A 22,450-nucleotide genomic window follows, 5' to 3' on the forward strand; every position below is an offset into this window, starting at 1 on the left:
ATGTTTAGGATATTCACCCCCAAGAAGGAGCGAAACAATTCTTGTACATGTACTTCCAACTAGCCGCCAATTCAATGGGGTACGAGTTTCCACCTCTCCTTATTCCAGTATGAACGTCAACCTGAATTGGCACTGTCTTGTGGAGTCTGTGTAGTCATGAAACGTCTCAGTAGGTGTCGAACCAAACGTGAAAGGTCATTGTTCACGATGTTGCCCCTTTACATTTTAGGCTTTGTAAAACTTTCCACAAGCTCACAGTATCTATCATATAATGCAAGCAATAAACTATGAGACAGAATGCGGTTAAAACGATGGTGATAATGGTTTAAAATGAGTGACAAACAACGGGAGGTCGAATTTACCGAACTCACAGATGCAATTAGACATTAATAAGTCACAAATCAAACGTATTATAAGTCTTAGTCAGGTCTTAGCAGAACAAAATTTAGTATTCAGAAACATTCGTTTGATTCTCTTACTTAAGTTTGATGTCATTTTTCACTCAGCAGAGCCCAGACCTTCTTCTAACAATGATGTGAAAATAAAACTTTACTGTAAAGTTGTTGTTTTTTCCTAATAAGAGATATTTTGGTAAAAAGGAATTACATATGTCTTGAGAAAGTGAGCATGATTCCATACCTTTCGTCATCCATTTGAACATTTGATTTGAGCCATCTAATAAACTGTGTCTTTCAATATGCTGAGAAATCAAACACACACACACACACACACACACACACACACACACAATGGCAACAGTTATAAAGCCGTAGGCAGATGGCTACGCGTGTATAAAATATGCAGCCGAACACAACCATACAACATACGGTAGATAGCAGCTAGAGAATGCACAAACCTTGATGGGACACTAGGCAGACATTGCAGGCAGAACGAAGGTTAGGAAGGGTGATTATATAGAGAGAAATATGAAAAAAAAAAGAGAAAGCGAGAATTCTGATATCTAGATGCCCATATAGATGGATAGATATAGGCAAGGAGAGAGATCGATATGGTGACTGTGAGACCCTGCATCACAAAACCACCGAAAAGTAGCCAGACATGGATTTTCAGGTAAGAGGAGATTGTATGATTTAAAATGACGTTTAATTCGATACAAATGGATTTTCCAATCCCATCTAAATTATGTGTATTTGCCAATCCCATCTAAATTATGGAAAGAATGTAGGCCTACATACTCCGGAAAAGTGTATACTGAAAAAACAGGCTTAAAGTTTAGGGTCTAGTCATGTGCGTAATTTCACTCAGCTGTGCTCTCTGCAATAAAAGATATAAAGCTCCATTGCAACCACTATGAAGAGATTATCGAACTAAACTGAAAGTTTGAACATCATAATTTTAGTAAGCCTACGTTTATTCATGACCGACAGTAACTTTCGACGCAATCCTTCCAAAAGTTATCAGAGTTGAAAGGGAAAAGTGTTTGAGGGTTTCTAGGGCTCCAAATCCGTAAAGCTTAGAAAGCCTACAATGTACGTCTAATCAAAAAGAGTTTTTAGAAAAAACAATGAAAAGAAGACAATATCCCATTCGTTTTACGATACCAAACTTCAGAAATAATCGATATATTAAAGAAGAATAGCTCCTTCAGAAAACATTGAAAAAAACAAACAAACTAAAATTGACCTGCAGGTTTTCCCTTTTCACCTGTTTTGGGTCCTCACGGAAAATTAGGTCCTGTGACTTTTGGTTGGTTTTATGATGTACGGTCACATAAAAGTATTTTGCAGAGGCACAATTACAATTCACTTGACATAGTCATGATTATTGTGGACAACGTACACAGCCCTACATTGATGAAGTACAGGTAAAAATCAGAACAAACGTTAGTCGTGGGTGTGTGTGTGTGTGTGTGTGTGTGCGTGTGTGCGTGTGCCTGTGTGTGTGTGTGTTTCTTTGTGTGTGTGTGTGTATGCCCTTGGACATGCCCGTGATTATGACTTTCGGTTCAGTGTGCCAAATACTTTTACATCATCAGTTGATCGCCGCTGATACTCGAACACTGATTGCAGTACTCTGTTACTGGATATGGATCCCCGGTGGTTTCACTCAATACTACTCATAAATTGTGGGAAGCATATAGTGTATATGAATCTACACTTTGAAGCTGCGTTAACATACACACATAATTATACACTCGTGCAAGATACACCTCAATGTAAAGACTTGCTGAAATACATACGTTCATCGTCGTCGTCTGGTCAAAGGGTCACATGATGATTGATATCATCGAACGTTATAAAGATGTCTGAAAGAGAGAGAGAGAGAGAGAAGAATAAGAAAAAGATGAGATAAGAAGGAGTCTGAAAGAAGAGAAGAATTAAACTGAGAAAAATTAAAAGGAAAGAAAAAAGGATGGGACATGAGCATAAGAAGAGAAGTAGTGGAGGAAATACAAACAGGAGAGACGAACGAAGAAGGGAAAAAAGAGAAGTAAAGGAAGAATACTGAGAAAAGCAGCCCCTAACTGTCTACTCCTGATTCCACACAAGAAGTACAATGAAAACCTAAACAATCATGCTATTGAGGAGAAGGTAGAAAGACGCCAAGGCCCTTCCTGTCTCAAACGAGGCGCCTGGAGAAGTCGCCTTCTTGCCCTGAACAAGGTCGCCATAGCAGGCGAGGTCTAACAACTTCCTCCTATATTGTATTGTATGTCAAGTGCCTGGGAGAACGTGGAGATGTTGCCTTCTGGCCTTCTCATCCTAAACAAGGTGCCTAAACAGATTTCAACAAATAGCCTTGGTGCAGGGAGGTCTTCCCACCTCCCTGCTTGGCGAGATATTTCAAGCCGCCTTGAAGCATTCACATCTGCTATTAAGGTGCATTTAATAAGCAAATCTCAACAAGTTGCCCTCTCGCCTCGGTAGAGGAGGAAGTCAGCGGCCGATAACGAATGCTCATGGTGATGAAAAGTGGAGAATGTGAAGATTTAATTTCTGCATCTGCAAACCACCAGCGACAGTCATCTTTCTTCACAACCGAAATGTCAATTCCTATAGAAGAATGAAGAGAAACTCCCTTCCCCCGCCCCCCTGGCAATGTCCAAAACTGACCATAACCTGTCCATTAGGTGGGAAGTTTGACAGGAGAAGGTGGTGTGACCGTGGACTTCAGGGCTAATCCTAAGCGGCCAGATTTCTTCGGCCTCCAAACCCAAACAGGTTAAAATCCCGCCAGCATTCGGGTCGTTGATTAGTGCACTGCGCTGAAATAACATAACTCCCATAAGGGCGTAAAAAAAAAAAATGACAGACCATTTCATTCCAAGTTCCTCCTCTCATACAGGAATTTACGCGGATATAAAGTGGGTGCATTTTCTCTTTTGTAATCTGTATGCCTTTTTTTTTTTTTGGGGGGGGGGGGGGGGGTAAATACAAAGCCGCAGCATCCCACATCAAAAATTCATCATAATTCTCAATCCTAAAATAATTCGATGTGATAGGCGGCTTTATTTCAGCCATCAATTTTGGCAATAAAAATGTCAAAAGATCATTTGTGACCGTGCACCTCAAAACGAACATAAAGTCGCACACACTGATTATGCGTGAGGACTGAAAATAAGTGAAATGGGTTAACCTAGCCGAGCTTGACTTTTGCATATTTTCTGAAAGAGCGGGTCTTCTTTTACATTATGCTGAAATTTGGTATCATAAAACGGGCAGGAAAGTGTGTTTTTTTAGCAGTATATCTCGAACATTTTTGGTAGAATAGTGTGATTAGGTGTGTCTTTAGAATCCCTTTTTCATTTCTGAAAAACCTTGTCCACACTCTTCACTTTCAACTCTAATAACTTTTGAAAGGATAGTGCTACTGCTTTGAAAGTTGTCATCAATTATGGACAGAGTGTGTTAATGAGGCATGTTTAATTTCAGTTTAATCTGATAATCCCTTCATTGTTGTTACTCTGGTGGTTTACTTCCTGTTTTTTGTCCCATTCATCGCACAGCCAGCACGGTTTGGTAAAGATTAAGCGCTTGAATAGACACTGTACTTCAGAGCCTCTTTTCTCAGTTCACACTTTTCCTGAGTTTGTGCTTTCTTTCCAATATTTAGATAGGTTAAGAGAGTCCATTTGATTTGAGTTATACATCATTTTAAAGCTTAAAGTCTGCTCTTTCAGAATATGGTCTTAACTAGAATTTCATGTCTGGCGACTTTTTGTTTGTTTTGAGGTGCAGGGTCACATTTATGAATATCTCAGCATATATGTTGCGATTCTTATACAGCTTGCGTGGCGTCAGCATTCAATGTAACATTCATTACCATGGCAGCTGCTAGAGGACATTGCCACTAACTTGTTTTCTCTTGTGGTCCGTTCGGGCCACTAAAATCTCTGAATCTGAGTCTAACTTTGAGTCTAATCCAACAATCACGGTGAACGAAAGATATGCTTCAAATGCTTAGGGAGGACTAGATTTTTCAGATAATTGACGATGCAACACAATCCATCATTGGAGAGAAGGAAAAAAAAAATCTCTGAACTGACATCTGTTAGTCCCATGCTTAGCTAATGGCGTTTGCTGTAGGAATTCGTTGACAGTTAGGCTTATTCGAAAAAACAATCGTCTTTTTTGTTCTTTTTGTTTTGTTTTGGTTTTTTTTTTCACCTCGTGAGTTTCACCTTCGAGAAAGAATGAGAAGAGAGAAAATGGTCATTACATCGGAATAGACTGAGCCTCAACGTCCGGTTCAACGTTGAAACAAACATTGCTGACCCCAGGGCGAGAAAATAACGCCAAGTTTGCGCCAAGGCTCCGAGGTTAGAGTGACCATGAAGCTTAGAGCATAATACTAAGAACACAAAATGAACGCCTATACGCCATGGACAAGCAGGGAGGTGAACGACTCACGTGAAACAAGCGAGTACCTCGCTGCAGAAGATTCTACGTCTTAATATACAAGCTGTTTGGGACCTCTTTTGTTCGGTGTAACTGACCACAAGTGAAACATCGCCCCCTTGCGTCCGCAATCCTCAAAATGCGCGCTCTTCTCGAGAAGCTGCACACGAATGCAGCTGCCCAGTGCATGCGTGTGTGAGTTGGGGCAGTCTCACCTCCCTGGTTGGGGGAACGAGGTACTAGTAATCCTCACTTCCCTAATCACAGACTGCATCTCTCCAAAGAGAGTAGGCAAAGCCTTGTTCCGGAAGGACACTGGTAGAGATAGAGAAGATGGTTATCAAATATCACACAAGTTATTACCTAACCATGCATAATAATTTTTTTCCCGCTAATGTTACTATACCGTTCGGATGTGTTACCTGGAGAGGTGCAATTTTTCAGGACAATGTATTGATGAACTTATTATCATTATGTCAATCAAACATCACCTGAAAATTCATCTGCTGATGCGTAAGAGAATCAATGCTTGTATCGTTGCCTTTGTTGTTGTTGTTTTAGTCAATTGACCCGTTTTACTGCAATGTAACATGAAGTTGCTCAATAATATTTTTGGTAATTACTGCAACACCTTATCTTTATCTGAGTTTAGTGCATTCTAAATAATGAAAGGCATTTTCTTGCCACAGTTTCTACAAAAAAAGGCTTGAAATTTTTTTTTTTTTTGGGGGGGGGGGGGTTGTTTTTGTTTTTTGAAATGCAATTACGCAACAGTCTCACATCCTAAATGACAGTGTACCGGTGTATCTGACTAATCATTATTTAAAAGTCATTCAGCAGCGAATAACGTTATGTTCTACACACCACCAGCTAACTCCAATTTATCTCGAACAGTTTGTCAACCACCCCCCCCCCCCCCCCCGAAAAAAAGAATGATAATAATAATGTCAACTAATATCAACGGTGACGTACCAAACGATGTGTCGCAAAGTTAGGCAATTTTTGGGCCTGCCAACGATGTGCACGTATCAATAATGACCCAAGTCAGTCGAGAGAGGGCGACATTGAATAATAGAAAAGAATGCCTAGGGCAGCTCATCTATTGTCAATACAGTCGTGTACACGTGGATGGACCGGGTGAGGAATGCCAAGCCGGCGTCTTCGAGTACTGCAGGTCACAAGATTGCCGCGGCGATTTTCTTTCTCTAAAAATTGGCATGAAGCCACTGTTGTCCTTTCATGCTCGGGCGTTTCTTGAAGTCAGCTGGCCTGAATGTAACTGCAGCTTCAAATTTTGGCGCAAATTTGCCCCACGTGGTTTTAAAAGACCAGTATGCAATATTGTCGTTTCTTTTCCAGAATGAGGCTCGGAGGTAGCCGGGCTGCGGAATGATGGCTTGTCGGAATCTCGTACTTATCTTTTTTTCCGAGATCATCTATGTAGTGATTTAATCATTCGAACCGTACTGTACTTTAATGCAAGGAATCAAAGGAAACAGAAAACAAAAACGAAAAGAGGAAAAGACGAATCCCTGTTTGACAGCCCTGGAAAACTGACGCTAGAAGAATATGAGCAATACTCATAATTACGGGGTGTCAGATATTAAACGTATATTACCCACCGCCCTGCTCACAGCGGGGAAGGAGGAAGGGTTAACTCTCATCCATATTATTCACATATTTCTTTTTTCTCTCTTTCTCTCCCTCTTTCTATTCCGTCCAAAGACATGGATAGAATCGCATACATACAAGCTTTGGAATGGATCGAAGGGAAAACGTGATGGAATTTCGGTCCCTACTCTCAAAAAAAATCCCATCGCGATAGCTTACAGATGAGAATTGTTTCCCACGGTTTTAAGTGCATAATATGTTGACGGCAACACTTGACTTTTAATACCACCCGTCTTGTTTGCCGGAGCGCGCCGTACCCAGCCAGCTCGCCTTCTATCCAGGGTGGATAAAAAAAAATAATGATATTGCAGGTATGTGAAGGTGGGGTATTCGGTGTAGATCACACAAATTTCGAACCTGACTTGTGGTTGCTATAGTTATCAAAGATCTGCTTGCCTTTCACACGTCGCATGTGGTTTTGTTGATACTCTTCGTCTTTTTTTTTTTGGGGGGGGGGGGGTGGCTGGGGCTGGGGTTTTATTTACTAACTTTTGTGTTTCTTTCTCTTTATTATAAAAAGTGTCGTTTTGAGAAATAAAAATGGAGGAATGATGTTTCTTACAGAAAAGGTTGTCGGGATATGATAGGACAACACTTACCAACGTAATCTCCCCCATAATTTCTTAAACTTTATAAGACATGCAGATGTTGAGTTTGTCCATTACCCCCCCCCCCCCCAAAAAAAAAGAGAGAGACAGAGAAAAAGGTATAAGAATTGATCTTTTGACTGCTGTTACCCACTGCCAGTTTGTGAGGACGTATAGTTAAAAGAGGGGTAGAATCAGGGTACAGTCAAACAGAGTAAAACACACAATCCACACTCGCCCACCACCACCTCCTTGGACCCATCGCCCGAGCGCTGTGTTTGAACACAGATAAGGGAGGCTTGTTCGGGCATATTATAAGATGAGCGTAGTGCACGTTCGAGATTTATCAGCTCGTGTGCCGGACCCATCGAAAAAATATATATATAAAACTCCCTCCGTGTTTGATTTTCCCATGGTCTCTTTGCAAACAACAACCTTAAAGAGCCTACAAATACTTTGAGCAAACATAATACGAGACATCGCTCACGAATCCACGGGTATAACAAAATGGTATGACATGGCTTCCTATCTTTATCATGCATGTTTAAAAAAAAGATAAAACAAAATGAAATCACCTAACTGATGATTCTCAGCATCAAATTGAACGAAACCATTAGAATCTTTTCAGAACAATCTTGAAGAGACACAACGATGTACCTATTAGCATATTGACCCCTGTTCGAAAAAAAGAAGAAGACATGTATCGATTACCAAGAATTACTTTTATCAGGATTTGCGTATAGACTTGTTTTCTGATTGCGAACCGCTTTTAAAGCGATGCAAGTTTGGGATATCAGCGGTGCTTGGCCGTATATTAGAACAGTGGTTATGATCAAATTATATATCATATACAAAACAATTATACATGTGAGTGTGAGTGTGTAGGTAATAGCGAGAAAAACACATTAAACTGTAAATATTGATTTCATGGGGGTTTAAACCTGAGATTTCAAGCGTTAACACCTATAGTCTCAAACGTCAGACATGTAGTATGTACCAATATGCCTGACGGGGTGTGAGCCTTTGGATAGCCCCGTGCGCTTTCATAATTTCAGGGTATTAGCTTCAGCTTAGAAGTTGTTTACCAGAGTGATGACAATAGGAAATAATAAGCGAATAGTGGTGGACGTGTTTTGGACTTCCCGATATTCGACTTGTTCCCACGGTAAGGGACCTGTTTGGCTGCCTCAGCCTTTTACTGGGTGCGATTTGCATACGATTGTGGTTACTCGCTCGCTTCATCAATTTATCTTTCTCTTCTTTTTTTTTTTCTACTTTTTCTGCCCTTTTCTTCGAGTTCTGTTTTCTTCTCTCCCTCTCTTTCTCTCTCTCCCGTGACTTGTGCGTACGAGACAGCCGTCGCAGCACAAGGCGAACGGCGTGCCACGACACGGAGAAAGCAGTTTTTTTTCCTCCTCGTGTACTGCATGCATAGCGATACACTTGTTCCTCTACCACTGCATGCCGAGCGACAGGTGGGCGGAGCTTACTGTCACCTGTACGCACGAGGCAATAACGGCACGTGCTAATAGAGAAGGAGTGAGACGTCCACCCTGCGCCCATGCCTTCGCAAAGTCAGCCTCCCATATCGAAACATCACGCGACTGAGCAACCAATGAGAGCACCAACCTGAACGCAGCGGACCAATCAGCGACCGGTAAAAATGTTCTCCTTCTGTGAGTGACTTGGGTTTGCAGCATGTCGCGAGACGCCATAAATCTACACGGGACAATCTATTGTTGTGTCGAGGAATGTCAATTCGAGGCTTTATGGAGCGCATTAAGTCGGTCTGTGGGAACATCGCTCGTTCGCAATTCACACGAGAAGAAAAGCGTGAGGGGTTAGTTATCAGCACACGACGAAGGTGAATTCCATCAGATACTGACGAAGCCCAGTCGTGAGAGACAACCGCTCTGCCACTCTCGTGCGAGACTTCGCTCCACCACTCGAATCACTGGTGGCTCGCGCACATCATCCGCGTGCCTCTACTGAGCCGAGTGACCAACGACCAGCTTCTTCTACCACTTTGGAAAAATAACTCGCCTTGGCTTTTAATGTGCTGTCGCTCACTGTTCATTCTTTCTGTGATTATTTACTGTCTTCCTGTTTGGATTTAACTGTTCATCATGCCCGTGGATACCAAGCCAAAGATTCATGAAGGCCGAAAGGTATTTAATTACCTTCTTTTTATTTTCTTTCTATATAGGATGTTAAATTTTTGACTGCCTTCTCAGTTCAGATTCGATTTCGTGATAGCTTGCGACGGCTTGCATCACCATCACGAACAGGTTTCTTCTCGCTGGTTGAGTTCCAGATGTGGAGACAGTTGACAAGTTGTCATAGTGATGATACACAATGTATAGACCTATCTCGATTATTCATACGAGTTTTTCGGTCATAAGTTATTGCTCTCTCACCATTGTAATCGTCAATTGTACTTTATTGTTTTCTTGTAATCAAATGTTTGTCTTCTTTTCTCGTTTGCCAACAGTCTTCCAAGCCATTGATGGAGAAGCGGAGACGTGCTCGAATTAACGACAGCCTTTCACAACTCAAGTCGCTCATTTTGGAAGCTACCAACAAGGATGTAAGTATTTGGGAGCTTTTATTTCAAGCTAGTTGCAAAGTTTGGACAATTGATTTTCTTATCGATTCATACATTTTCATTAACCTGTTTTCCAACATCAATGTTGCTGCAACATATCCCCATTTCTTAATGTTCTTCCACTTTCCTTATTCACTTTTCCACTGTTCATACCCAGTGATTTGTACTACTTCAGTGACTTTCAATACTAACTGGAAGTCATAGCCGTAATATATAAGGGGGCTTCCCGTCGAAATGACGCGGGTATAGTAGTACATGTACTAGCATGACTAGTATTAAGGTAATGGTGTCAAAAAAAAAAAATGAAAATCCCTTTTGCGCACAGGTGATTTCGCAATAACCGTCATTGTGTATTCGTACGATGCGCTGTTCGGTGTGATGATAAATAGCGAATGCTGACGGTAAAAATGTCAGAGGAAGTTTGATGTGGATTTCTTTTTTTAATTCGCGCGCGCGCGATTTGTTTTAAAACTGCACGTTTCAAACTACCATGTATTCTTTAAAATGGTTATGTTTCCATGGGAGGAAGTGGGGCGGATTTTACCTTGTCAGTTGTATTGTGGGCTTTTCTTAATTTTTTTTTCTTGGTTGTTGTGACTAGTGTTTTTTTGTTTGTTAGCTTTTTCTTCCTCGTGAAATTAACGGGCAATGGTTGCGATCGTCTCGTTTATTTATTTTCTTTTTTTTGCACGCATCTGTCCAGCTCGCTACATATAAAGTTGAAGTTGTAGAAAGATTAAGAACATCCAGTTGGCCCATCTTGACCCCACTGTATCCATTAAAACCTTCTTCTATACTGCTTGAGATAGTATGCTGTCGGGTATGAAGGGAGGGAGCGCGCCAAAATCATTTGGAAAATCCCGCGCGGTGGTCGAAACCCACTGACCATCTAAATAGACCGCCTAGCTTATAAGAAACCCATTTTATCGATCCACTCAATTGCCCGCCTGTTCAGGATAGGAGCGACGAGCAATTTGGCAAATTGTTCCTTCTGCGAAATGAACGGATGGGACGGAGCGACTGATGTAATCCGAAACTCGTGAGAATAGTCGGTGATGTGTAGTCACCTCCCCGGGAGCGCACGCGACCCGCCGAATAAAGTACCCGCGACACCCTTGTCTCCGTTGTCATTCCTATGCCGCAGCTCATTTAGGCACCCCCACCCCACCCCATCTCCCCGGTCTCTCCTCTCTCTCTCTCTCTCTCTCTCCTTGATGTCTCAAATTCCATCGCACCTCTATCTTTTTGCATTGCTCACTTATTTATATTTATTAATTTAACATCAGCGTAATTATTTCAATGTGCATTGGATTTTTTAAATCTTTATTTCTTGATGTGGTTGTTGAAAGTCTGATCGTTTCGAAGATGTTTGAATTGCCCAAAGTAAAATACCTGTCAGGGGTTCATACTTAAATTTAGGAACAAGATGAAGATATCTGAGCGCTTTTGTATCTTTAAAAAAAGCTCTTTGTCTCCCCAAACCATCAACTGGAATGAAAGTTTCCTTTTCTTCAGCCTTCATAATGGAGAAATGGGATTATCGCCTTTTCACAGCTTCCATTGCCCTATTCCCCTCCTCTCCCCCACCCTACGTGGTGGTGAGCCTCATTATTCTGCCTGACCACCAACCCATTGCTGCTGATTGGATGGGTGGCGATCGATCGCGCACGAGGCGCGCAAGTCAAATTTGCACGAGGATGAAGGATCGAGAAAGAGCTCATTGAAAATCCCCCACGCGTAAGAAGAATCTCTCCACGCCTTCCCTTGTTGGGCAATGCGGCCAAGTACCGCTGGGCTCTTTTCCTTTGTTTCCTACATAACGAGCGTGTCATCACCGACGCATTTGCTAGACCCCCCCCCCCCCCCCAATATAACCCCCTCCTTGTGCTCACCCATCCATAATCGTTGAATTTTAGCGCGTGTTTTCAAAAAGGTTTCCCGCTCCTGAACACACCGTCTTGACCATGTCTTTGTCTTCTTTGTTTCCTTACACAGAGCTCCAGACATTCCAAGCTCGAGAAAGCAGACATCTTGGAAATGACTGTAAAGCATCTGAGGACGGTACAGAGGAACCATTTGGCAGGTACATAGCCAGAGCTGCATGATTTCTCCTGTCTATTGTCAACGTATCAGTGTTGCTTGTTCACAGGAAATTAGCAAGAAAATTTGACTTTCTGCAAATCAAAAGCATTTAATGTAATTTGCAGTAAGAAAAAAAAATCCAAACAAGACCCTAACGAAAGACAACAATTTTCAGTCGCATTTTTCCTGATGCTCCAGTGTAGTTTGTGATGCTTGAGTAATTTCTTATTCCATCTTTTAGGAAATATGTATGAAGGAATCGCTACCTGTCAAATTGAAAAAGAGTTTGATTGTTTGATGTGTGCCTGACGTGAATGCGCTAATGTCTAACGTGCGGTTTCACTATTTTATCTTTCTTCCGCAGCTCCTCGCACTTCCGATCCCAGCACCGTAAGTCGATTTCGCCAAGGCTACAGCGAGTGCATTCACGAGGTCGCCCGTTTCTTCACTAACATCGAGAATATGGGCAACGCCGACATGCGCCTCTCTCTCATCAACCATCTCGCCAATTGCTGCAATCCTCCAACATCTTCATCGCCGCCCGCTACGCAACCGTCACCGCCGACATCGCCGGTGTCCGTGTCGCCAATCGCACCTCTCCACGTCGGCCAGCCAACGGTGACGGTGCCCTCGCCGGCCATCGCGGCTGCCGCGGTCAATCCTGCCCTTCAGGGGTCCCAGCCAGTGAAAGTACAGATCTCGCCCGCCGGAACAGTGACGACGTCCACCGCGTTGACAACCACAACAAACATCGCCGCCTCGCCCGTCCAACAGCAATTTGTGCAACACCACATCGAGGCCATGAGCCCCACTGCTACTAACACTGTTGCCGCTGCCACGCCCGCTCAGGTCGTGTCGGGAATTCCTGTCGGGATTCCGGGAACACTCCCCTCCGGTGAAATCACGCTGGTACTACCTCCCCAGGCTCTTGCCGGTGGGCAGCTGCCGAGCCATTTCATTCCCGTGTATGCTCAAAGCCTTGCTTCTCCAACCATATCGCCGGCTACTGCGTCGGGACCTATCTCTGCCGAATCGCCCAAGGCCTACGCTCAGGTCCATTTGAACACACACCAACAGATCACGGCCGTTCAGGCCCCGACGCTCGTGGCGGTTCCCGCTCCATCGCAGGCGGCAACACCCGTGACAAGGCAAGTCAAACCCGCTCAGCAAACTGTTCCCGAACCGCAGTCGCCACCGAAAACCGTGCTTCAGGCAGTTAACGTTCAAGCGGTGGTTGAACAGGAACAAGTGTGGAGACCTTGGAGCCGTCGTGAATGAACTGACGCTCGAATTAAGGATATATCTTTAAAATGCCGTGCAGTTGATAAAGACTTTTCAAAAGAACAAAAGTCATTGTCCACATTCTTCCAGTGTATTGTGATCTTCCATTGTATTCACTCTAATCATGACTTGAGTTTCACGCTGATTCTGAAGTATTCAGTATTTGTCCCATGCAAGTGATCTTCCATTGTATTCCCTTCCAATCATGACTTGAGTTTCATGCTGATTCTGAAGTATTCATTATTTTCCCATGCAAGTGAAGTATATAAATGGTATTCTCAAAGTGATACTATGTATGGGCAGATGTATTCAAAAACGAAGTGTTCTATGGCTGTAGAGCTAAATCACTCGGTATACAACAAAGAAATCTGGTAATACATGGTATTCCTGCATTCAACATTCCAGTGCTTCCAAATGTATTCAGGATCAATACTTGTTATGTAGGCTGCTGAGACATCATTCTTATAAAGACAAAGATTTCTTAGATCCCTTTACTCTATGTGAGGCATAAATACCCCTGTATTTATAGATTTTGAATGTACATTCCGATGTATCACATTATCACCTTCTCAAGAGTGAACTCATGTGGCGGTTCTTTCAGCATCTTATATAAATAACTCACCAAGTTTTTATTTATCATTATTATTTACAATTATTATTTGCAGTATGTGACAATGCTTTTCGCAACACTATCATACAAACGCAGTGTGTCCAAACTTCTGTTTTTATTCATTATAATCTACAGTACGTTGTGACTTGGTTTGCTGTGAAAACAAACTCCCAAAGTTCTGCCTTTGCCTTAATTTTACATGAGTGCCTTACCTCACCCTCCATGGATGGGCACGCATTCTCCGATAAAATGAAAACAAAATGTGGATAATGTGTTAGTACAGCTATAAACCAAATCCTGACCTTTTCGTAGTGGTGCCTTACCTTTTTCCGTTGTTCGTTGAATTCAATGTGTTGTTTTAAAGCGTCTTGTGGAAAAAAAAAATGTTGCGAGTTTGTCAAAGATGTTCTTTGCGTTTCGTTGAATCGAGGCGATATCTGTATGTATATCATAGACTATGAGATATTTTCATAAAATGAAAAGAAACGTATAGTTTGTGTATAATCTGTCTCCATTTCCACGTGTTACGGAGTGTCGCTCCGAGTTGCTTATAGAATGAGTGTGTGCAAGATGGCGGCGACCAGTAAGTTACAGTAGGCTCGTGAGAGTGACTAGTAGGTGTGTGCGCGTGCTCCTCTCTCTCTCTCTCTCTCTCTGTGTGTGTGTGTGTGTGTGTGTTCGTCTCCAAGTATGTGTGAGAGTGCCACAATAAATTGTGACGTCAATCCAGTGGAGCGACGGACAGATTATACTTGACACATGAAACTCAAAACACTCACATACACATACGCATACAATGTTGACACAGGCCGAATATGTGAAAGGGAAACACCGACGAAAAACTGTCCTGTATTGTCAAGTCTGAAGTCGGCCTATTGATAAAGGTACAAATTAAATCAATTCATCTGAACTTACTGTTCTGATTCCGAGAACGGTTTCACGTACGATCAATCGGACTGATTTGATCGCACGTGAAACCGTTCTCGGAATGAAAACAGTATACCCAAATGAATAATTGATTTAATTTTGTACCTTTATTGAACGTTACCTGGATAAATCAGAACTTACACCAATAGGTCTAGCTGATTGTACTTTTTCAAAGAACGCCAGTCAGAATGGGAAGAGCAATAAGTATTAAGGCGGGAAGAAGAGATGGACGTACAGGCGTGCACACTTGATTATTCTAGAGATGGGCGAAGGTCACCACAGCAACCCTTGGCAAGAAAAAAAAGAAAGCAACATCAACCACGAACACTGTGAAAGCAAAGTGGACAAAATTTTCAAACTGACAGTAAAAGGACAGGAATGAATCTGCATTTTGTCTCCCTCATGTTGGCGTGCCCGTGGTATGAATGTAAGGACAAAAACACACTAGCACATGCTTAGTACACTGATAAGTTCTGTCGTGACCACCGAAGTAAAATCTGAACCAACGAACTTTCGAAGAAATAACAAAACAAAACAAATCAAAATGCATGAACACCCAAGGCGAAAGCAGAGAAGCAAAGTGGGGAACGAATGCCCGGGCTGATTGTCGTACGGTGCTTTGATTTGGAAATGCATGCGTATGACGCACAGGTATGTACAGCTAGAACCAGCCGAGGGACCTCTCTGCTAGAGCACAATCTTTTGTATTTTTCGTGCAATGGAAAAGAAAACAACAACAAACACAGCATGAGGATGAGATATACGTGTACCATATCGTATCCGTACTATAATGATACATTGTATTATGTCGGGGGAATCAATCTGCAAGCTTACCGTTCATGGTTTTCCCGCCAACGTCTTACTGATCCTCCGGTCCACAGCTGGCAAATCTGTATAGACTGGATAGTTCGTGGCTAATGGGGGCGTACTACAAGAAAATTAAAAACCAACGTTTTACGCCTTCACAATTACGTCGCGGAGATCGCAGTCATACAACAGTGATTGGTCCTCATAGCTCTCATGTTCGATGAACAATGTCGTATCTGATCTTTGTGTAGTCGGTAAACTGTCATAAAAGCTTCACGTTGTATTAAAAAAAAAAAAAAAAAACCTCATCAACAGATGTATTGTCGGTAGGACATGGAAGACCAGTGTATTTGGTATCTAGAATTGATGTGGGAACCTATTGTTTATGTCACGCTGGGTTTCAACAAATGAGTTACTAATTATACAAAAATTTATGAAAATGAGATCTTGCATTCAACTGTATTTATGAGATTACCACTGAATAACTGAATAGAAGTAGAGTAGAATGAAAATAACACATAACAAGGGAAAAAAGTAATACACTGTCTCACTGGGTCGTATTTAAGTTGAGTTAAGTTAGTTAAGTTCTTGAAATTTACAATGAATGCTGGGCAAATCTGTGTGGGTATGCATAGGCCTATTTTCTAATTCAGGTAAAGCCGAATCCTTGTAATTGGAAATTAGTCATACATAACAATAATGCACACATTTACTGGAAAAGGGATTATGAAATCATATTAAAGAGAGAGAAAGAGAGAGAGAGAGAGAGAGAGAGAGAGGCCACGTATATTTCATGGAAATTACGTGAATGACAGTGACTTACTTCGGATAGGGTGACGAAGTTTTGGCATTACAATCCATAACTTTTTTCTGTCTTTCGCTCCGTCTTTCTCAGCCTCCATTCTTCCCCATTTTTCTCCTCTGACACAAACTGACATTTTTGTGGTTGGTTGAGTGATGGCGCCCTCGGAGAAAAATGATTGGCAGCAAGCTGGCGTGACAAGCAAAAAACCTTATGAGTCAGTCGGCGGTCAAACCATAACCTATTTTCCAACACGGTTACTTGAAAGTCTTTCTTAGTATTTTGGGCAGAAAATAAATGACAAAACGTCAGAGGTAGTCTGCGCCGCCACCTCAATAATTACCTTGCCTCATGCTGGGCGCACGACCATCATCGTGGGTCTCAAGGTGTTTTTTTTTTTCCAACGTAAGTTGCACTCCCCCTTTAAATCTCTTCCTTCTTTAATATACATGGGGTTTAGAAGGGTATAAGGAATACATTTTTCGGCAATTATTAACTTTTTCCTGTAATCTGTAACTCATTATGGCTCTTAATGCCAGAGTTTGTTGTAGGAAAATACATACTAATGGTTTTAAAACTTAATTCTCCGTTCACGTTCATGCTAAGCTTGATTTATATATGAAATACTGCATGATTGTACCTGACGCGTACATTTAGCAGATGAAAATACTTAATTTCGAAGATTGTATCGTTGTCATACTTAATTTATAATATGAGTGTAGCTAAATAGAGTGTAGTACAATGGTCCCTAATACTAGTAGTCTTGTTTATGCATGGTGGTATTTGCGAATTGCAATGTGCATGATGTGCGACCTTTTTTTCTCAGTCATTGTGATATGTATGCAAGCTATTACAACCTCATGAGGGATTGCTTGATCAGTAACTACGAAAAAAAGACAGAAGACACCTGGCCAAAGGTCATTACACTTCATTACGCTTACATGACGTGTCTCCTTTACTTTTGTCGAACACCGACCTGATAATAAAATCACGCAAGCTCATACGACGCTATAAACGCACCACTGTAGAATCCTCCCATAACCTCTACTCCTTGCTGAGTGTATGAAAGATATAACACGGATTATTCAAAATTTCAGTGAAAGTGTTCAGTTTTGTCTTTCTTCACCTAATTTTATACCATCAATTAAAGGAAAGGTAGGACCCGGAGGAGGCTTGGATGAGGGTTAATAATAGGGTCACTGGCCTCGGGCAAGGACGGGCTAAGCTAGGAGAAAGAAGCCCGATTTTAGAGGCAAGGACACGTGTGCTGAGAGTGCAAACACGGCGGCCGGTCATCACGACTGACCGCCGCCTCTCCGGCCAAATACCAACCAAATGCCGCTAAGCAATTTAAACAACTTCGTCACGTAAAGTAGACAAGCCACAGAACATGCCCCCATTATCCGCGACACAGATGCATATTTCGTCCCCTTTTCCCCTCTTTAAACCCTCTTCCTTCATCTGGGATTATTACGCTTTTTAAGATCCAATTTTTCAGTTGTTGTGCATTATTCGACCGGCAGACGGACAGTCCCTAATACTGTACGCGGGGTCAAATGGTCATTTGTTTGGTCAGGTGTCGGCGATGGCGTGGTGACCAATCTCCGACGATGTCGCCCAATTTGTTTTCCGCCGAAGTTCAATGTCACTCGGACCCGGGGTTTCAGCCTGCCCCACAGTAGCGGGAGACGGTCATTTGGTTGCCGACTGGCATGTGCACTTTATCGGCGGGAAAGAAAATTGTTTAACCAAACTGTCGACATGTGTGTGAGTGACAGGAGGTCGAGGGAGACAGTAGACACAAGCGAGAGGTATAGAAAGAAGGTAATTATCATAATGCGCATCTCAAGCAGGCGAAAAGAGAGAGATCGAGAGAGCTATTAAAGACAAGTACTAGTAAGCGTTAAAAGAACTCAAAGGAAATCTATATACCCAATCATGGATGTACGCGCGCAGAACTGCTATACTGATTTTGACGTAAAGCAGGTGGACAGAGAATATTGGAAAGAACGGTTATGTCCTGAATAGTCCAGAGGTACTGTAGATACAGACACATTAGTGATGTAGAACGAACTGCAACCGTGTCTCACATATCGCTATTACTATACGCAATGTCACATGACGTTAAAATTAACATTAAAGCTGAAACATAGTAGTACATTATTTTGTACTCGTAAACGCTCAAAAGTCACCTTTCACTAACTCGAATTTGCTTGAAATGTCGGTAAGCTCTACAAAGAAACTTAACTGAATGATGCGATTCGCAGGGACAATGAGCTATTTTTTTATTTTTTTTTTTGTTGGGGGGGGGGGGGGTGGTACTATTTTGAGATTATGAAACAATAGAATTCGGTATAATACCGACTTTTTACCAGTCCAAGATATCTGTGAGATGATGGGACATCGAGATAAGAAGAACTCATAATTCTCCCATTAATATTAAAACATCATCATTGAAAATGAATATCATACAAAAATATGTTCTTGGTCATGAAAATCTAGCATCTCGATGTCCTAATGCCTTTCAACTTTATCGAGGAAGAACTGGAAAATTTGCGTTTCAGCAAAGTATACCCCTGCGAAAATCTTTAATGTGCAAAAGAGTAAAAGTTCACAAAGATCACTCTGTCATAGAAGTTTTATCAAAAGAAACAAAACTTGAAACAGTTACCTAAATTGATATTATAACAGCAACATTTGTCAGAACCACATACTAGGCAAATCATGACAGTTGATTTGTATACGAAATATCATCAAAGTCAGATCTGTAGATAATGATTCAAGCAAGTAGAGTCCTTCATCCCTTGTTAAGAATGTGTGCTTGTTCGGTAGGTAGAACACAATGAGAATGATATTTTAAAATAAATTCAGTGAGGGCTTGGGTGCAGGTCCAATGGAAACCAGAAAGGGTTGATGACGTCATCAGCTCATTAAAAGTGTAGGCAACAGTGTATGCTGTCTCGAAGAAAGACAGCAATGACTAATAAATATGATACATGGAAATACGTACAGAATATCGAGGAATTCAAAAAGGAACAAAGACAGTCGTTGAAGGAGAGCATTAATTTCTGTCGAGCGATTAATGCTTACATCATTAAACTAAAGTTAGAACGGAGAAGAGTTTGATTGCACCGATCTCTTGCGCATATTAAAGAGTGCGCTCATAGCCGTAGAGGGAGCTCTGAGCTAAAATTTGTATATCATCAGGATTTCAACTACTCTCCCGAAGCAATGAAGGTAACGCCTAAGTAGAATGAATAATCCCCTAACCTTGAAGTATATACTTCTCAGCTGTCCGTACATAACAACGAGCAAAACTAAGGCAGTGTTATCAAAAAGGAGGTTAATAGGATTGCGCCGTACATTGTTCAATTTACAGAACCTCAAAAATCTCACGCCCATTATTTGTTTGAATTTTGAAGTCGACACAGAAATCATTGGTTGAAATATAAGATACTCAGTCACGTGTTCGCAGCTACAATTGGCGACTTAAGGCTCGGTGTAGCATTCGAAATACTAGCTGCCAAGAGCAAATAAATTATTGATAATCCCATTCGAGCTGTGACCAAACTCTTCCGAGTGTTTCGGCATCTTTAAAACAATCATGCCGCTTTTGAAACGTCTGGTTAGACATTATTCATGGGCGAGTCTAGAAAACCATTGAGCTACTGTTTATTTACTCCATGAGAAAACCATACGGAAGTAGATTTGAAGGTCTCCCCATTTACTGTACAAACAGACATTACGGAAAATTGACGCAATTCGATCGACATGATGATTTCCTTTACGTGTGGCACATTAAGGAAGCATTAAACTGCTCAGGAGCCGGCTGCGAAACAGACGGCTTAATAGCGAAGGATCAAGCAAAAAGTATAAAGCGCCGTGCCTAAATGGCGCAACCGCTGAGACCTTGGAATTGATAGTCTGTCGTCTTCTTCACACTGTTAGAAAAAAATCAACAAGGTTGTTTAAAATTTTAAACAACCACAAGTTAACCGGTGAATCGCTCAACTGTTGTTTAAAAATTAAACAACACGTAGTTGTTTAAACTTTTAACCCTTTGTTGTTTAAAAATTCTAAACAACTGTTGTTTAAAAGAAATTTAAACAACTGGGTTGTTTAAAAAAGTTGTTTAAAAATTTAAACAACTGTTGTTTAAAAGTCATTTTATACAACTGGGTTGTTTAAAAAAAGTTGTTTAAAAGTCTAAACAACTGTTGTTTAAATGTAATTTTATACAACTGAGTTGTTTAAAAAAAGTTGTTTAAAACTCTAAACAACTGTTGTTTAAAAGTCATTTTATACAACCGGGTTGTTTAAAAGTAATTTTATACAACTGGGTTGTTTAAAGCAAATATTAAATATTCATGTTTAGAATTTAAACACTTCTTTATCCCATATTACTGTACAACTCACTTGTATATAAGCACAATAACACAATGTCTATTTTTTGGCCGATTATATATTTCAGCACATTTTCACTGTCTATATCACTGACAGCATATCATTAGAAAACCTTCAATCGGTCAATCTGTCCATCGATGTGCAAACATATTACAAATAACAAATTGAGCCAATCAAGAATTGTCTCATCCATTTTCAGAATATATACAGAGTAACAATTCTTCTTTTACAGTTAACCTTTGATAAGTCGAAGTTCTCGAGAACCGAGAAAAATGTGTTGACTTGCGCGGATTTAGTAAAAATATGCAGTTTGACTGCAGAGGAAAAATCACGAGCTTTTGTTATGCTTGAGTTAAGTGATTTTCCAGCTGAATTGACCTCCACTCATTTAAAGCTTAGTGTATTGTCAAATGTACATTTTGATTCCACTTACATACAAATGGGGCGTTTAACGCCGTAAAAATCACATTTCACAATATTTCAACTAAAGTGCAATGGCAAATTGAATTTGAAACATGCAATAATTAAAGAATTAATCATTATGCATAACATGGATGTGTTCAGCTTGAGATTATCTATACCTGTGCCACATTGAATATTTTGTTGCTTCATTTCTCATATTGTGTGGGTGCATGGGGACCATCAGTTGCCCTCAGATGGGTCCAAAAGGGCTAACTGAATGAACAGTACACAGAGAATGTAATTTTTCAGAATGCTTTTACAGTCCAATGCACACCTTACAGACACATTATCCAGTTTTATAGTGATCATACCCTGACAAGACAAGATAAATCCTGAATGAGTCTTATTTCCTGGAATAATTATCTAATTTTCTTAGAACCACTGACTTTGTTCTTGAAGTGTTTGTCACTATTACATGCGCTTGGAAATCTCATAAGCGAAGCTTAAGGGAATGGCCCTCTAAGGATTTGCTTTTCTGTCCCAATATTGTACTTTGTTGCCCCACTAAGAAAATATTACTGAAGGTATTGCACTACACAGCTTCTCTATTAACTAGATCATTTTTAACAATGTTCAATTTGATGTAACAACATTTTGAATCATTTCAGTCGCAATGCTTTTGGGGAACATCTGCAATAGTAAGTCAGGGGTTATTAGATTATATTTCCTTGACAGTACAATGATGACTGTAAATATACTGCAGATGGAGAAACCATTCACATTAAGAAATAAGTTTTATCTCTTGTGAAAATTCTACTCCATACCTATATTTAGCATATCTGAACAGACCAAATAACATATACAGTACATTGTAATTATAATGAAACTTACTCCTGTTTACTAGTGTAATTGAGAAGTCATACCTGCTACCAACACATACAGTTTTTTTTTTTTCATAACTGGGATGTGCCAAGTACAGCACATCTGTCCAGCAAAGATCATCTCTGTCACTCCTGTGATAGACATGGCAATAATGAAGATTACTCTATATACAATGAAATAAATTCATAATGGAAATATGCATTCTACGAAACAGTTCATCTTGAATTTTATGAAGGCCACATTCAGTACAGAGTGTGACCTCCATGATGCTCAACAGATATGAGGTTTTAATTTCACAATTGCTATATTTCTGAAAATTGACTGTCATGCTTCAGTATAAACCTGTGAAGATCTTTCCCAATATTTCATTAAGTCACTACTATGCAAAATACCCTTTTTAATTCATTTCTAACCTATCTTTACCACAAGTTTTCAAGGGCCAACATTACCCACTAATAGAACAATCTTCTCATGACCTTTGATCTTTCCATGTGACATGTATCCATTACTTATTGAGTTATAAACAAATAA

General features: G+C 40.8%; 1 protein-coding gene across 1 annotated transcript; it reads left to right on the forward strand.

The window, feature by feature from the left end:
* Positions 1-8,936: 8,936 nt before the first annotated feature.
* LOC139734246 (uncharacterized) lies at positions 8,937-14,183 on the forward strand. Its single transcript, XM_071645042.1, has 4 exons — positions 8,937-9,285; positions 9,609-9,704; positions 11,718-11,805; positions 12,169-14,183. Exons 1-4 carry the CDS (start codon positions 9,244-9,246, stop codon positions 13,080-13,082), a joined length of 1,140 nt encoding a protein of 379 aa, XP_071501143.1. The 5' UTR covers positions 8,937-9,243; the 3' UTR covers positions 13,083-14,183.
* Positions 14,184-22,450: the final 8,267 nt, after the last annotated feature.

Source organism: Diadema antillarum, unplaced genomic scaffold (assembly GCF_040938485.1).
Source record: "Diadema antillarum isolate AM-2024a unplaced genomic scaffold, OU_Dant_1.0 seq00000517_RagTag, whole genome shotgun sequence".
Taxonomy (NCBI): domain Eukaryota; kingdom Metazoa; phylum Echinodermata; class Echinoidea; order Diadematoida; family Diadematidae; genus Diadema; species Diadema antillarum.

Coding starts and splice junctions, on each gene's coding strand:
- LOC139734246 (XM_071645042.1), top strand. CDS start 9,244: ATGCCCGTGGATACCAAGCCAAAGATTCATGAAGGCCGAAAG. Junction 9,286..9,608: donor AGATTCATGAAGGCCGAAAG/GTATTTAATTAC, acceptor GTTTGCCAACAG/TCTTCCAAGCCATTGATGGA. Junction 9,705..11,717: donor TGGAAGCTACCAACAAGGAT/GTAAGTATTTGG, acceptor TTCCTTACACAG/AGCTCCAGACATTCCAAGCT.